Source organism: Canis lupus, chromosome 2 (assembly GCF_003254725.2).
Source record: "Canis lupus dingo isolate Sandy chromosome 2, ASM325472v2, whole genome shotgun sequence".
Lineage (NCBI taxonomy): Eukaryota > Metazoa > Chordata > Mammalia > Carnivora > Canidae > Canis > Canis lupus.
The window spans coordinates 7393790-7408755 of record NC_064244.1 but is presented as its reverse complement, the minus strand read 5'-3'; the positions used below and the strand labels follow the sequence as shown (position 1 = coordinate 7408755).

General features: G+C 47.5%; 1 protein-coding gene and 1 long non-coding RNA gene across 19 annotated transcripts in view; one reads left to right on the top strand and one right to left on the bottom strand.

Annotated features, from left to right (window-relative positions):
* Positions 1–8083, top strand: part of KIAA1217 (KIAA1217 ortholog) — a 432659-nt gene extending 424576 nt beyond the window's left edge. For 12 of the 18 annotated variants that reach the window (XM_049099758.1, XM_049099757.1, XM_049099775.1 and 9 more), the window contains 5 exons: positions 3029–3064; positions 3208–3285; positions 3398–5005; positions 5546–5668; positions 6382–8083. In XM_049099758.1, coding sequence (XP_048955715.1) covers positions 3029–3064; positions 3208–3285; positions 3398–5005; positions 5546–5668; positions 6382–6882 — 2346 coding nt within the window. In that variant the 3' untranslated portion in view covers positions 6883–8083. The remainder of the gene's footprint in view (positions 1–3028; positions 3065–3207; positions 3286–3397; positions 5006–5545; positions 5669–6381) is intronic. The other 6 variants (XM_025463930.3, XM_025463933.3, XM_025463935.3 and 3 more) reach the window with 2 other exon arrangements.
* On the bottom strand, positions 7653–11861 carry LOC125753415 (uncharacterized). Its single transcript, XR_007405183.1, has 2 exons — positions 11464–11861; positions 7653–10603 (listed from the first exon to the last, which is right to left on the bottom strand). It is a non-coding gene; the product is annotated as an uncharacterized LOC125753415 (long non-coding RNA).
* Between the last annotated feature and the right edge of the window lie 3105 nt (positions 11862–14966).

Sequence of the window (14966 nt, the reverse complement as noted above, 5' to 3'; positions counted from 1 at the left end):
CTTCAAGACCGATGTCCAGGCTCTGGAACAAAATTCACTGTTATTAGATAAGTGCTTGACCGGGAGGACCTTAGCCTGAATGTTTGAATGTCACCTTTTTAAGTCTGACCTAGAGCCTTTATGATTTTTGCATAAAGAGCCATCTGATCTGAATGAAGCCTCTGACTAAATTTCAGGATTGACAGCTTATCATGACCAACTCAAGTCCTAGCATCTTTCACCAGGAATGTCTATTTCAGAAATTGAAGATACTAGTGTCCCCCAAATAAAACCAAACAGATCAGCCACAGTGTAGCCTAATAGCTATACCAGGTGGGTACCTCAGTCCCTGTGTAAGAAAGCTCAGTGAGGGAGATAGAGGATCACAAGTCAGAGGGCCATTCTAACATGATTATGTTCAAGAGACGCAGTCCTGAGGCTTCTAGCTTCCAGCTGTGAGGCCCCAAGCAAGGAAGCTGACCTCTTCCTCCCTGCCTCACAGCCATCGCAAAGCCTCCTGCAAACCACATCTGCCACAAAACTGACATATACAACTGTCACAGGGCGGGGCAGGGTGGCCGGAGGGGGGGGGGGGCGGTTGTCTGTGCACCAGCAGGGGTTTTGAGATTATTATTGATTAATTTTTCTCATGAAAATCTGTTAATTTGAATTGACCCCATGGCATCATATTGGAAATATATTGCCCTTTCAGTCTGTGGGATTGCCCTGCATCGCCTTATTAAAACCAATTCATGAGACGCCCGGGCATATCCTGAGTCACGGGGCATAGCTGGGCCAATGTGACTGTTTCTGTCTAAAACACTGACTGAGCCCCGGAAACTTCTTGAAAATCTCTCTAGAGACAATCACTGTGTCGTGGAAATTTGCTAATTGGCTAAAAAGTTACATTAGGTTCCTTGCCTTGTGATTTGAAAGCCATGTCCTTCCGATCTCATTCATCTCAATCAAGAGTCCATCAGATAATAAGTAGGTCTGTGTAGTAAGAGCCTTGTAGGGACTTAAGTGCTCATTTCAGTTAATTGTACTCGGTAGACTGGCCTATTTTGTAATAACCATGAGACTTGTCCCCAAATTTTTATCATTATTAACCTCTCCCTGGTCTATTCATCTACTCTTCTACAAGTCAAATATTTCCTTAAAGTTTTCTCCTACCATCATGAGGTGCTAGCCTAGTACTTCACTTGTATGGGATTTTCCTATAACTATGTCTCTGATTTCGGTTTATTGCCCATATGCATTTTGAGCCTGCTACAAGTTGTCTGAACAATCCAAATCTCAGGGCCTATGAACAGATATTAAGAGGTTTGATTACCTTTTGTGCAGACTCTTGACCATCTGAGGTTATATATAAGATACCATTGTGAGGTTACATGACATTTGTGACCAAGCTGCGCTGGATAAAGTTCATGTACTTGCTTCAATACACTCGTTCTTTTTTCTAGCCCAGTGACAAAACTGACAGGTCATGTGAAACTTACCCTTGACATCTTTATCTTAGTGGTTTTCATCGGAGTCTTCCTGCTACAACATCTGTTTTAACATATGTATGTCTCTGGGTGACATTTGAAGTACTTAACAATGGGTAAAGCTGGGGCCATGAGCCATCAGAACAGATGTCAGCCCTGACCCCAGGCCATGGGCCAGCAGAGAACATCAGCTGCATAGGTGTCATACATGTCAATTCCTCGTCCGATTCATGGGTAAATTCTCACTCCAGTCCTACCATGGTACACTAACTCCATGTTTGGAGTTGAAATCTTAGGTCAAAATCTCACTTATTCTTCTTAAAACCTTTTACTGGATGTGTTTGTTGTTTAATAATCCAAGTTTAAAATCCCACATTAGACATTATGTTGTTCAACCACACCAGCTGAATCGTTGCACACTTTTGGAGGCTTAATTGGGATGAAGTCAATCTATACAGGAGGTGTTCAGTGGTGGATGCACCTTGTAGCCTGTATGATGTTTCCTTGTGATTAATACTGACTTTGTTGTTTGTGTGTTATTCCTTGAATGTATATGGACGCTCTTTCCGTTTGTAACAGGGCGGTGGGATTGCTCTGGGTTGACTTGGGCGGGGCCTGGTTATTGTGCTTTGTTGTCATTGCTTTAACCAGACAACCTTCTTGGGATTGTGTCTCATCCTGCTGTAACCACCTCCTCCTCTCAGGCTTCGGCAGCAAGAAAAGAGGGCAGTGGTGCCTTGGGAGCCACAAGGCACAGCTGTTGTTAGTGTCATGGCAGGGCCCGAGGAAAGTGGTAGACACGTGCCGGGAAAGGCCACGCTTCTTGGTGAAGCACTATCCATATCTGGTCCTCACGGCTGGGTTCTCAGGTCCTGAATCTTGGTGAGAGCCTCAGAAATCTACCTTCACTCCATGTCAGAGGATATAGAGACTACAGGCCGAATGACAATGTCACGGCCACCATTTTAGTCTCAAATGTCTGCTCTGGAAATGTTTAGATGATATTTGGGCAACATTTTCATTCTGCATTTGGATTTGATCGCCTTGGGTCTGATTAGTTCGAAGGCTATTGTGACACCTGACTTGGCGAGTCCAAGCATAAACCGCAAGTACCTTTCCAATCTGTCGTTTGCCCAGGAACAAATAATGGGTTTTGTCATCTCCAGATACCACACCCAACAAATGCAGAGTCCTTATAGGACAATTTCCATAAAAGAAGCAGAGATAGTACTGAACTAACTAGCTGGAAGGGACGTGAAACCTCTCCTGGTCTAGTGCCTCGGTGTCTAAGCAAGAAAACTGAGGCCCAGAAAAGTGAAGTAACACAGTTCACTGGCAGGTCTGGATTAGAATCACAACCTTCTGCCTGCTGGGATACTGTACTTTCTACAGCGCCACACCACTCTTCCCGTTTTAGATTCCGCTGAGCTCACAATCAGAGGTTGGAAAGAGAACGCGTTGATATAGAATCGGTCCCCTTATTCTCTTAACTGCTCCCTCACAAACATCTGAAATCCTTACAATCCTTTGCTAATTGAGATTTTCATCTTGTGCAAACACAGGGCATTTTTGGAAGTTGGAGAACAAAGCAACCCAAGGTAAACAGAGCTCTATAGGCTTTGGACTGGTGTGTAACAAATGTGCTTGGCCCGCATGGTTTGGAAGTGTAATTAAAGGAGTTATAGGCCACTTTGGGGGGATGTGGTTTTGTGGAGTAACGTGTCCTACACTGTTCTACCAGAATTTGGGATTTTTCCATGAAGATGTACGGAAATCTGATGTTGAATATGAAAATGGCCCCCAAATGGAATCCCGAAAGGTGAGTTTAGCAGATTTCTGTTCCAACTGATACCACGCAGATTAATTACCTTCTCTGGCAGATCCATTTCTGATTAACGTGTGTGGTTTCCCTCTTCCACTGTCCTTCTCAGGTCACCGCAGGGGCTCTAGCACCTCTTGACCGCCCTAAGTGGGAAATAGCAATGGGGAATAGTCTTTCCGATGCATCAAGAACATCAGAGTATAAAACAGACATCCAAAAGAAGGAACATTCCCTATCCAACAAGAGTTTATTTAGAGACAGTAGAAACTATTCCCAGAAAAACGTGTCTAGGGTCAATTCTGGCCACCCTGGCACTAGTCTGTCGGAGGTCGAAATACACAAAGGACCTAAGAGCTCAGGACCGCAGTACCCTGTATCCGACACTGAGCATCAGAAGATGAATTATGGAAAGACAAAGGAGATGAGTCTAGAAGGAGCAGAAAATACGGATGCGTGTGACCTTCCTTCTCCCACTAGGTCAACCGAATGGAGCCCGTGTGACGTCAAAACTCAAGATCAAGAGGTGCCCATGACAGAGCTGGGCCAGGTTGTGCTGAGACCCAGGGGGGCGCGGCCCGGGAACGCGAACCCCGGAGAGGACGGGGAGTCGGCCCCAGGTTCCCCCACTGAAGACAACGCGACCCCCGACAACATTGCCTTCATGATCACCAAGACCGCTGTCCAGGTTCTCTCCAGCGGGGAGGTCCGAGACATAGTGAGCAAAAAGGGGGAAGACGTGCAGACGGTTAATATAGACGCCAAGAAGGAGACAACTGGCCAACAGGAGGGAGCTGAAAACGAGGAGCCAGTCGTGTGCCTGGACAAGAAGCCAGTTATCATCATTTTTGACGAACCCATGGACATCCGGTCTGCGTATAAGAGACTTTCGACCATATTCGAGGAATGTGATGAGGAACTAGAGAGAATGATGACGGAGGACAAGATAGAGGAGGAGGAGGAGGAGGAGGAGGAGAGCGGAGACCCTGCGGTCCAGCACAGCGCGCCGGGGACGGTCCCCGAGGCGGTGGCGGCCGGCAGCCCGGGGCCCGCGCGGCCCGCTGACCGTGACCTGCAGCCGCGCTGCCCGGCGGCCGAGGCTGACACGTCGGGGGGACAGGAGCTGGACAGGAGGGAGCAGGGCAAGTGCAGCCAGGCGGATTCTCCCGGGGCAGAGAGCAAGGCTGACGGGCCAGACGACCAGTTTGAAAGCCACAAGAAGAAGTTCAAGTTCAAGTTCCCTAAAAAGCAACTGGCGGCTCTCACTCAGGCCATTCGCACGGGAACCAAAACAGGGAAGAAGACCTTGCAGGTCGTGGTCTACGAGGAGGAGGAGGAGGACGGCGCTTTGAAGCAGCACAAGGAAGCCAAGAGATTCGAAATCACTCGGTCCCAACCCGAAGACACCGCCAAGAGTGTGCTTAGGAGACCAGAGCCACCCGGTCCGGAGGGCTCCACTCTGATTTCCAGAACTGATGAAATTAGAAAAAATACCTACAGGACGCTGGACAGCCTGGAGCAGACCATCAAGCAGCTTGAAAACACAATCAGCGAAATGAGTCCAAAAGCCCTAGTTGATACTTCGTGCTGTGCCAACAGAGATTCTTTCGCAAGCTCACCCCACATGGCCCCAGAGGCCTCTCCCCGCTCCCTGCTAGTTCTGGATGAAGCGCCCACTGCCCCAGAGCCCCCCTCGTCCGTACCTTCAACTTCACGTAAGGTATCTTGGTCTGATGGAAAATGAAACGACCCAGCTGCTTTCTTACATCTGCCATAATCACCGTTAGCAACAGGTGTCTTGTGATTTACTTGCTTCCTTTCAGGTGGCTCATTGTGTTTTGTTTTTTGTTTTGTTGGGTTTTTGTTTTTTTGTCTGTTCGCCACGATCCCTCTCTCTCACACTTTCTCCCTCACCTTCAAAACAACAACTAGGTGTCTAACAGCTAATCGATTCTCTTTTTACCTCTGTTGCTGATTGGTGTTGGGTCAACGCAAGGACGCTGGGTCAGTCATTTGCTGTTGAAATGATTGCTCTGATACTCACATTAAAATTCGTTTGATCAGTAGTGGAGCAGTTTATTCTGTTTGATTCTTCCAATTAACCCCAGTGGTGTCTCCTGATGTCCGTCTCCTAGATCTGTCCTGCATGTAGGGCTGTGGCTTCTCACGTTGACCTTCTCTGCACACAGTGGGAGGGCCTCGGTGATAACCCACTCATGTGCTTCTCCTTCTTTTCCCCTCCCGCTGCTCCTTCCCCCAGGGCTCCACTGGGACCCCGCAGACCAGCAGGATGCCAGTGCCCATGGGCTCCAAGAACAGACCCGGAAGCCTGGACAAGCCCGGCAAGCAGTCCAAACTGCAGGATCCCCGCCAATATCGTCAGGTAGTTTTACCTTAAACCCAATTTTGGATGGACACTATTGCGGTTAAGAAGCAAGTCACTGACTTAGTTTATACCAAATACTGTGTTTTCTTTGTAAGATACGATTTACATAGACACCCTGGATCTGGGGCATGAAGAAAGTCTAAACACCTTTGTTAAACTTTTCACCACGCTTCTGCATGCTTGCAATAAAACATCTTTTACTTTGTGACTCCCAAGTTTAACTGTTAACACCAGGTGCCAGGCCCATTGGCTTTTCTTTGGTGAATGTAGTGGTTCATCAGAACGCCTTGGGAAACCGAGACAGACCCGTCCTTGAGCCGCCCTGAAAGTCACCAGTACTAACGTGTAGGCTGCCCGCATTGCATTCGAAGTACATTAACTGTCTACCACGACGCCCCAGCCCCACCCCAGTAACCCCCCAGACGCATGGCGCACCCAGCACCCGGGAACGGTAGTGGGTTGACGTGCCTCTTCTCACCAACACTGTTCTTCCTTCTTTCCTGTTCTGCACATCCTCCACTCTGTCCTCTGGGGCTGTCTACCAGGTCCAGTACAGCACAACAGGACTTAGCTCAGGCCTTGAACTGGTTTGGTTTGGTGTGGTTTGGTTTCTTTTATTTAATATTCTCAGAAGGGCTGTGTTGCCAGAGCCCGTGGATTGATCGTGTTACCAGCTTTCTGACAAACTCTCCTGCCATCTTTATTTACAGGCTAATGGAAGTGCTAAGAAAGCTGGTGGGGACTGTAAGCCTGCTTTCCCCTCCTTACCTGCTTCTAAGATTCCAGCCCTTTCTCCCAGCTCTGGGAAAAGCAGTTCTCTGCCCTCTTCTAGTGGTGACAGCTCTAACTTGCCTATTCCATCTGCTACTAAACCACCGGTTACTTCTAATCCTCTCAGCCCCCAAACAGGACGATCTGCTCCCTCTGCCTCCCTCATCCCCTCTGTCTCTAATGGCTCCTTAAAGTTTCAGAGCCCCACTCATGCAGGTAAAGGCCACCATCTCTCATTCTCACTGCAGACTCAAAACGGCCGAGCAGCCCCTCCCTCCTCCTCCTCCTCCTCCTCCCCGCCCTCCCCCGCCTCCCCCACTTCACTGAATCAAGGTGCCAAGAGCATCAGGACCATCCATACTCCTGGCCTCACCAGCTACAAGGCACAGAATGGAAGTTCAAGCAAAGCCACCCCATCCACAGCAAAGGAGACCTCTTAAAGGCCAAATCCTGTTAGGCACAAGTGGGAGTTACCTTTAAAAAAAAATTTTTTTTTTTAAACAGTCTTCAACAACTGTTTTCACAAGAGAATGTAACATATTGCTGTACTGTTTGAGGCTTAATGCTAAGTATGTGCTAAATACTGGATGAGTAGATTTCAGTAAAGCTCGTTTGGTTTTGTTTTTTTGTTTTTGTTTTTGTTTTTACTTTGTTGCTGTTGTAATTACCTAGTGTTTACTGTCTATATTCAATACCTGTTACATGAAGTAAGCATGTGTTACAAAAAGAGTGGCTGGCAGGAGAGAAGGGTGTGTGTGAGATGGGTGGGGGGGAATGTATTCAGCATGTAAAACATGTATGATTCCAGAATTTTAGTATGTTTTGTACAAAAATATTTTTCATTACGGAGACTAGACGTGAACAGAGAAATACACAAGTGTGACTATACAAATTGTAAAACAGATACTATAATATTTCCTTTTATTTTAGTGTTATTTAGCTTTATTACAGATTTCTATTTTTGTCAAAACTTCATGATTCCTTTCGAGATCCTTTTTGCCAAAAACATTTTGATACTATAGCATTGTACATTTGAAAGTAGTGTGCTAGACCATAAGCCAGTGAACTTCTACACAAGCCAACCCAGAGGCACGTGTAGAAGGCAGTTTATCAAACCTATTGCACTGCCATGAAAATTATGTATAATAATTTGCAGCCCAAAGCAAGCTAGCTTTTTCTTTGCTTTTCTTCTTTTCTTTCTCTTTGTTCCTTTTCTTTTTTTTTTTTTTTTTCTTAGACATATTGGGATTCTCTAAGTTGTTTTCTTTGCAGTATCAAACCCCTTCCTTTGTTTTCGGAGACTGGTAACCCATACTCTTACATTGTGAATTTTAACATGTACACTTCTATATGGTTCTGTAAACTGATAAACTTTTGTACATATATAAATAGACATAAAAAATACTGTATGTGACAGCACAGAGTAGTTTTCCCACACCAAAGTTAATTTTTATGCATGCTTTAAAACTATATCTTGGGATGGGCAGAAATGGGGGCTACCCCGTACATTTTTAAAAAGCAACAAGTTTGCACAGCTAGAGTGTTTTTGTAAATAAATGTATTTGTATAACACAGTCATGTAATATACAGAACTATAAGCAGAGAATTTGCAAATCTAAATAAAGGGCTGCATGCTTATTATTTTTTGTACCTTGTCACTCGAACTACTTCCTAGTCAAAGGACAAACGTAACAACTATTACCGAGTTAAAGGGTTTGGGTTTTGAGGAGGTTATAAGTAACATGTAACCGAACACGAACTGGTTTTCGGAAAGCTCTGCTTTTCCTCTTCGTGATGAGTTTCTGATTAATTCATTGCAAGTGTGGTGCCTTCTGATATAACCTGCTGACTCTCTTCTCTGTGGCTTCCCCAAGGTTTGGTTCCCAGAAAGCAAACCTGGGTACAGAGTTTCCACCCTCATTGACCGGAGGGCTCATATTACTTTTTCTTTTTTAATTTCCAGTAGAAGTAAAGTAGAAATAAAACATCTTTGTCACTATGATTCTTTTTGAGTTCTCAATTTTAACAAATGTTGGTGTAGAGGGCCATATGCGAGCTACCATTACACTGTACGTCTTCACTTGAAAAACAGGAAGAACACTTAGTGAAAATAACACCAAGATTATGAATCACAAACAAGAACAATCTCAGGAAACTACTACTTATTTATTTATTTTTTGCCTCCAAAATATTTAATTTGGTTTGATATAAAGGGCAGATCATTAGTAGTTTAGTACCTGGTTGTTAGAACACGGTCGTAAGCTTCAAGTGTACGGAGCTGGCATGCTTTCATCAGAAATAGTATATTCTATCTCTACTCATATTGATTGTAATCTCAGGTTTCAGGGAGGGCTCAGGAAAATCGTCACCTTAGAGCTTTTAGGTATAAAATGTTCCAACACCTCAATCGTGTCCCATAACAACTCAACAACTACACTAGGTTAAGATACATAGAGTAGCCAGCTGACTTGTGCCAGTTTATTTGCTCCTCTGTATGGACAAACTGAGATTTCTTTATAAGCAGCTAACCACAGATGATGGCTCCCGTCCTCAGTTTACCTTCAGACTTCCCAGGGTGCTGGCAAGGATATACAGGTGATGGTCACTTGCTGCTGATGTCATGAAGGATAGGGCATGTCCCCCAGGTGATGAAAAACTCAACACAGCTCCCAGGCATAACCCTGAGACCCAGCAAAGTGCCACCCACCTCCTCAGGACATTGGAGGGAAACTGAGTCCAGGTGTGCATGGGCTTCCTCTGACATGCTTCACAAAGACACCTTGGTTCCTTTTAACAGCTAAAGTGGGCTGCCTCTCCCCAGCCCCTCTACTTCTCCAAAAAACAAAAAACAAAAAACAAAACAAAAAAAATCCTGACACAGATTGCATTCAATAAAGGTTAGGATTGTTGTCCTTATCCCCGCTACACAGATAACTGGACACTGCTCCTGCTCTTAAAATGCTTCCATTTAGTTGTGGAGGGCGTGGCAGAAACATGGGCAGGCGGAGAAGTGAGACCAGCCTGAGTCCAGAGGAGAGGCCATTCGCCGAGGTGATGGCATTTGGCCCTCCTTGCTACAATACGGAACTTTTCAAAGAGGCTGCTTTTCTTTCAATGCTACTTGTGACTGCGACTCTTTCCAAGGTAAAACAAAAGATTTATACGGTCTTGGAACAAAGCCAATGTCCTAGAATCTTGGCTCCAGAAGAGTGGTCCTTTTGCAAGGTTGCATTTTCAGGATTGGGAGAGGGTATACCCAAATCACCCCACCCAGACTCCTCATATGGTGGGCGGACTTGATGCCCATCCCTGAGGAGCTGGGTACCAGGGGCAAGACCGAGGAAGAAAAGCAGACACATCCACTGGGCTCCCAGAGCAGCTGTGGCCATGCCTGTCTCCCGGACTGCTTCCCGAGTGCCCCAGCCTGTAATTCAAGCTTCTTCCCCTCTCCGTGGCTCTGAAAACGCAAAAGTGTTTGAGAGCAACCAAGAAGCTTTTCTGGAGGGATTGGAGGAATATAGAGTGCTTCAGACAAAAATTCAAAAGGTAATTTTGCAGAAAGCAACCAGGTGACATTGCTGGGGAGACACACCATGGGGCCCAGGCAATTGTGCACTTTGACGTGTGCTTCTGAGAAGCTAACGTCCAAAAGAAACTGACCGTGCAAGCACTTTTGAGGAGGGAACCTCATCTGTCAGGGCTCGTGGCCATCTAGCTTGAAACAAGAGCACATTCTGATGACCTGGAGGTCAGAAGGTCAAGTTATGCTCGACACACTCGATGAGAAGGCAGAGGAGCTTGCAGTGCATGCCTACACTGACACAGAATGCTTAATTTGTTTAATTAGTATTGATGGAGAAGTCCTTGACCCTTGTGTCTGTGAACACATCCCCAGTAACTGTCCTCTGTTGCCTGTTATGAGCCACGTATGTGCTAAAGTGTTCTGCACGTATCACCTTTTAATCATCACAAAACCTTGGGAAAAAATCACTGTCCTTATCCCTTCCCCATCTGTAGAAAACACAGGCTGAGTAAGATCTTGAGACAAAGTGCTAGATGTGTGTCTGGGATGAGGCTGAGGCATAGGCGCTGATTCGTTCTGCTTGGGACGGGAGTTCCACTGGTTGTCTCCGAAAGGACTTGGCGGGCAGCTTTTCAATCCTGGACCAAAGGAAAGAGCATATAAAAACAAAACAAAAACCCACCTCGTGCATTTAGGGATTATCACAAATTTTGGCTGCCTCGCTTAGGGGGTTAATATTCTCATCCAGCGTCACTGGGTCCTTACCTGGGATCACCGACACCTTCCCTAAGCAAGTGAACCAGGCACCAGGAGACTGCAGAAAAATGAATCCGCCTGCCAGGAAGGCCACGCCCACTTCAAAGCCCCGCCCCTTGCCCCGCCTACTCCGAGCTGGCCACGCCTCTCCCTGCTCCTCCATCCTCAGTCCTCAGCCTGGTTGCTAGAGCACCTTCTCCATTCTTGGGGGTAAACGGCTCCCAAGGGCCCCTCCAAGGCATTTCTAGTTCTGCTTCCCGACACCTCCCAGGCACAGGACTTGTGGGTGGGCAGTTGCACCCCTCAGAGAGAGTCTGAAATGGGAGGACGGGGGTCTAGTCTTATCAGATCCCATGCTCCCCTTTAAATTACAAATGCTGTGTAGGAAAATTCTTGTGGATACATCCTACCTACTCACGCAGTTTCAAATACTAAGCAAAACACAATCCTACGCCCCACCGGTTGTGGGACGAAGCCCAATGAGCCGGCACCAATGAGCAGAACACAGCGACAAATGCATTTGCTTCATTTGGAGGCTCAAGCCCCATGAACACTGTTTGCTGATGGGACTTTTTCCCAAAGCGTGAACGATTCTGTTTGAAGCTTCAAGCAAAGCAAGTGCTCCCTAGTTTTACACCTTCCTGGAAAATATCTGGCCTATTTTAAGAATGCCAAAAAGCTTGTTTGCAAAGCAGAATTGGTCTGCAGGTGCAGGTGATTGTAAATAGGTGTTTTCACTCACATGAATGTTCGATGGGAGACCACCAGGTCCTGCTGGAGTGGCCAGCTCCTGGCAGCTCCACTGCGGGACCCTGGCAGCCCCGGGCCGCACCCACACCATGCCAGTTTTGCCTCATCATTGTGACAGCGTCAAAGGTCTCCACAAATACGCACACTTGCCTCTAAAGGGCGGGACTGCCGTGGCTGAGAACCGCTGGTGTGGAATAAGGAACACACACTTCATTGTTGAAAATGTCGGGCGAACCCCAAGGGCCTGAGGATGCAGCAGTGAAGATCCAGCCTCCTGAGGCCTTCTCCACGAGATGGGAATGTAGGGAGACACACGCAAAGCTCAGGTCCCCTTGAATCCCCTGGCATTTCTGGAACTTGCTCGTGACACCTGCAGCCACATCAGCATTTATGCTCTCTCTCCACTCATGCCTGGAAGAGCAAATGATAAATGACAAGAGAAACCCAATTGTTAAGCATTTGGAAGGAGGAAAGGGACAGGAAATCTTGAGAGAAGGTAGGTGGGAAGGGATTTTTTTTTTCTTTTAAATGTTGAAGCCCTGGGATTAGCAAGAATCGTTTAGAACCAGAGCTCTGTCCTGCCACAGACATCGTCTCCTCGCAGACCTAATGTGAAAGGGGAGGAAACAGGCTGATTGCCAGTGGGATACACCCTGGCAGCAAAAGAACCCAAGAAAGCCCAAACTTGCATTCAGGATAAATTCGCCTCATGTCCCAGGTTTTCAAACTTGGCTGCACCTTGAGATCCCATGGGAAGTTTTTTAAAAAGCTGAGACCTGGGTCCCACCCACAGCGATTCTGAAGTAGGGGGACCCAGGCTCTGTCTGTGCAGGGGATTACCCAGCCTTTCTAGGTGATTCTAACAGGACGCCCCAGCTGAGAAACCAGGTCTCAAACTAGGAAAGTAGAAGCCCCAAAAGTGATGAGAAGATGCTGTTTCTTAAAAATAGAAGGTGACTTTTACCTCCAAGATAGCAGATTCAAACTTGAAAAAGCATTTTATTTTTCAAGCTCTCCAACTGTATATATATGACACTGGAATCGATGGACACCATCTTTCCCTCCAAATGTTGCTTGGTGCATCTAAAGCTTTGCTTGTATTTTGACCCTTCCAGGGCCGCCAGGTCTCCCAACACGGGCTACATTTAGGGCTTGTTTTGTTTGCAGGTAGCTAAGAATTATAGTTCTCAAGTGCCCTTGGAGTTGGAATAATTTAAGGATCTGACGTCAAGAAAGTACCATTGCAGCTCTTCCTTTAGCCTCTGGAGACGAAGGGAGTCCCCACAGTGGCTCCTAATAGTTGGTTTAAATGAGACATTTCAAGTGTCCTCATTACGGAGGTCCCACCTGCTGGCGAATACCAATTTAGTGATGTTTCAAATGGTGCATCTAGGTCTCTATTTGAGATATTAAGGATGTATAAAGCCAAAAAAAGAAAAAAAGCCAAAAAGTGCAGAATCACGTTTTTGGGGGAGGGACTGGTGGGAAGGTGGCCCACATAGATCTGAAAACAATTCTGCTGATATGGGATCCCAGGACAGGGCAGAGAGTTCAGAAGCCTGTGGTGAGCAGAGGAGGACCAGGCAGGAGAAGCCTGCCTTCACTTCGACTTCACCCTGGTCCGGTGAGAAGGTCAGAGGGTGGTGTGCAGGATCCCAGACTCAGGTTAGAAATGTAGGCAGGGCCAGGCCCACACCCAGGGGGCTCCTCCCCTCCAAGAGCCCCAAATCCCTCCCTGAGAGGTCCTTCCCAGGGCCTTAACCCAGCTCTCAGACCCCAGCCACCCTCTTTCTTTCAAAGCAGACCCTCTGCAGCGCCTTGTGGTCGTCACCCCTAACCCCTCCAAGCCCCACCGGCCTCCACTCCCACTGCGCCCTGAAATGCCTTCCTTCGGTGGCACCAATGCCCCTATATCATGACACCCAGTACACACTTTTCAGTCCCAAGTTTGGCTTTAGAAGATTTACCCACAAATATTCCACATTAAACAAATGAGATTAAGTCCCTTTTCCATTGATAAAGGGCAGTGGGGACCAACCTTGCACCCTGACCAGTGAGCAGACCTCCAACAGGGCAGAAGGAACACAGATGAGCAAAAACATTGGCGAGCAACAGTGCTGTGGTTCCCTCCGGGGGGAGGGGGGGTGCCTGGAATGCTCTCTCCGAGGCAGGCTTGCTTAATCCTACTCTGTTGGAGCCAACACTGAAAGTGGTTTAAGCGTTGCCTCTGGGGCAGATCAGATCTAGGATTCGAGACATAAGAGTCCTTAGATCTGTAAGGATGGCAAAGCTGTCTTTGACCTGTTGAGTCTCCTTTCTTGGGTGTCTATCCTCATTGGATTTTGTGCTTATTGGACTACACGCACCAGAGCCAGAGTCTCAGGCCGCAGCACCTCTTCCCCCACATGCCTGGTGTCCTCTGACACAGAAAGGGCCTCCCGGGCAGGGCCCCTGTTCCTTCTGAAGCAGAAGGCCCTGTCTACCTCCTGGACCTTGAGAAGTGGGTTGGGGTTTTTGTTGTTGTTGTTTTATTTTGTTTACCCCAAGAGCTGGAGAAAACCAAACCAAGAGCATCTATTTTACTCCCAAGAAAGAGTTCACTAAGCCAGAAATGGAGTCCGGGAAGGAGACGTTTTGGGAACCAGTAGATCACTGAACGGTGATGCCAGCAGACTCCTTCATTTCCACGGAGGAACAGAATTGTGCGGTGGAAGGGCTTTGCCAGCTCTGACACACCTTGCACGTAGTGAAGAAAGACTGTTCTTTCACTGAGTGACTCCAGAGGCCATGCCCTCCTCTGCCCTTCCAGTTCTTTAAAATTCCTTAAAAGAGGCGCTCCAGAGGGAAGCAGGGCCTTCCTGCCTTCCTGCCCTCGGGGTCAGCTCAAGCCGCCCCCCCCTTCCCCCCCCCCTCCTTCCAGCGGCACTCCTGCCTGCTCCCAGTTGCTCCTCCGCCTGGGTTCCTCTCCAGGAAGCCTGGGTCAGGGCACCCTCTCATCCACAGCATTTAGGGGTGTCAGAAGTGGATGGTGGTGTGAGTTTAGGAAGTATAGGAATTAATGGATATGCACGCGCGCGCACACACACACACACACACAGGCGCCCTGAGCAGGACCTGCTAAAACCCACGCAGGACCTTGCTGTTCTGTGGAGGCACAGGCTGGTGGAGAGGGAATGGGAGGCCCATGCTGTTCCCACCCCTCCTGTCACCCACAGGCAACACTTCATAATCCCCAAGATCCTATAGGGTTTTAGGAAAACAACCGGTCCCCTGCTGCCACCTGGTGGTCATGTCTGGAACTTCCTCTAAGGGTCTGAGGCTAAGGAACCGCTTCTCACGGAGTCCATCAACTTCCTTCGTCCGTCTTGGCCACAGCTTCATTTTATTTTTTTCTAAGGATTTTATTTATTCATGAGAGACACAGAGAGGGAGGCAGAGACGCAGGCAGAGGGAGAAGCAGGCTCCCCGCGGGGAGCCCGATGCGGGGCTCGATGC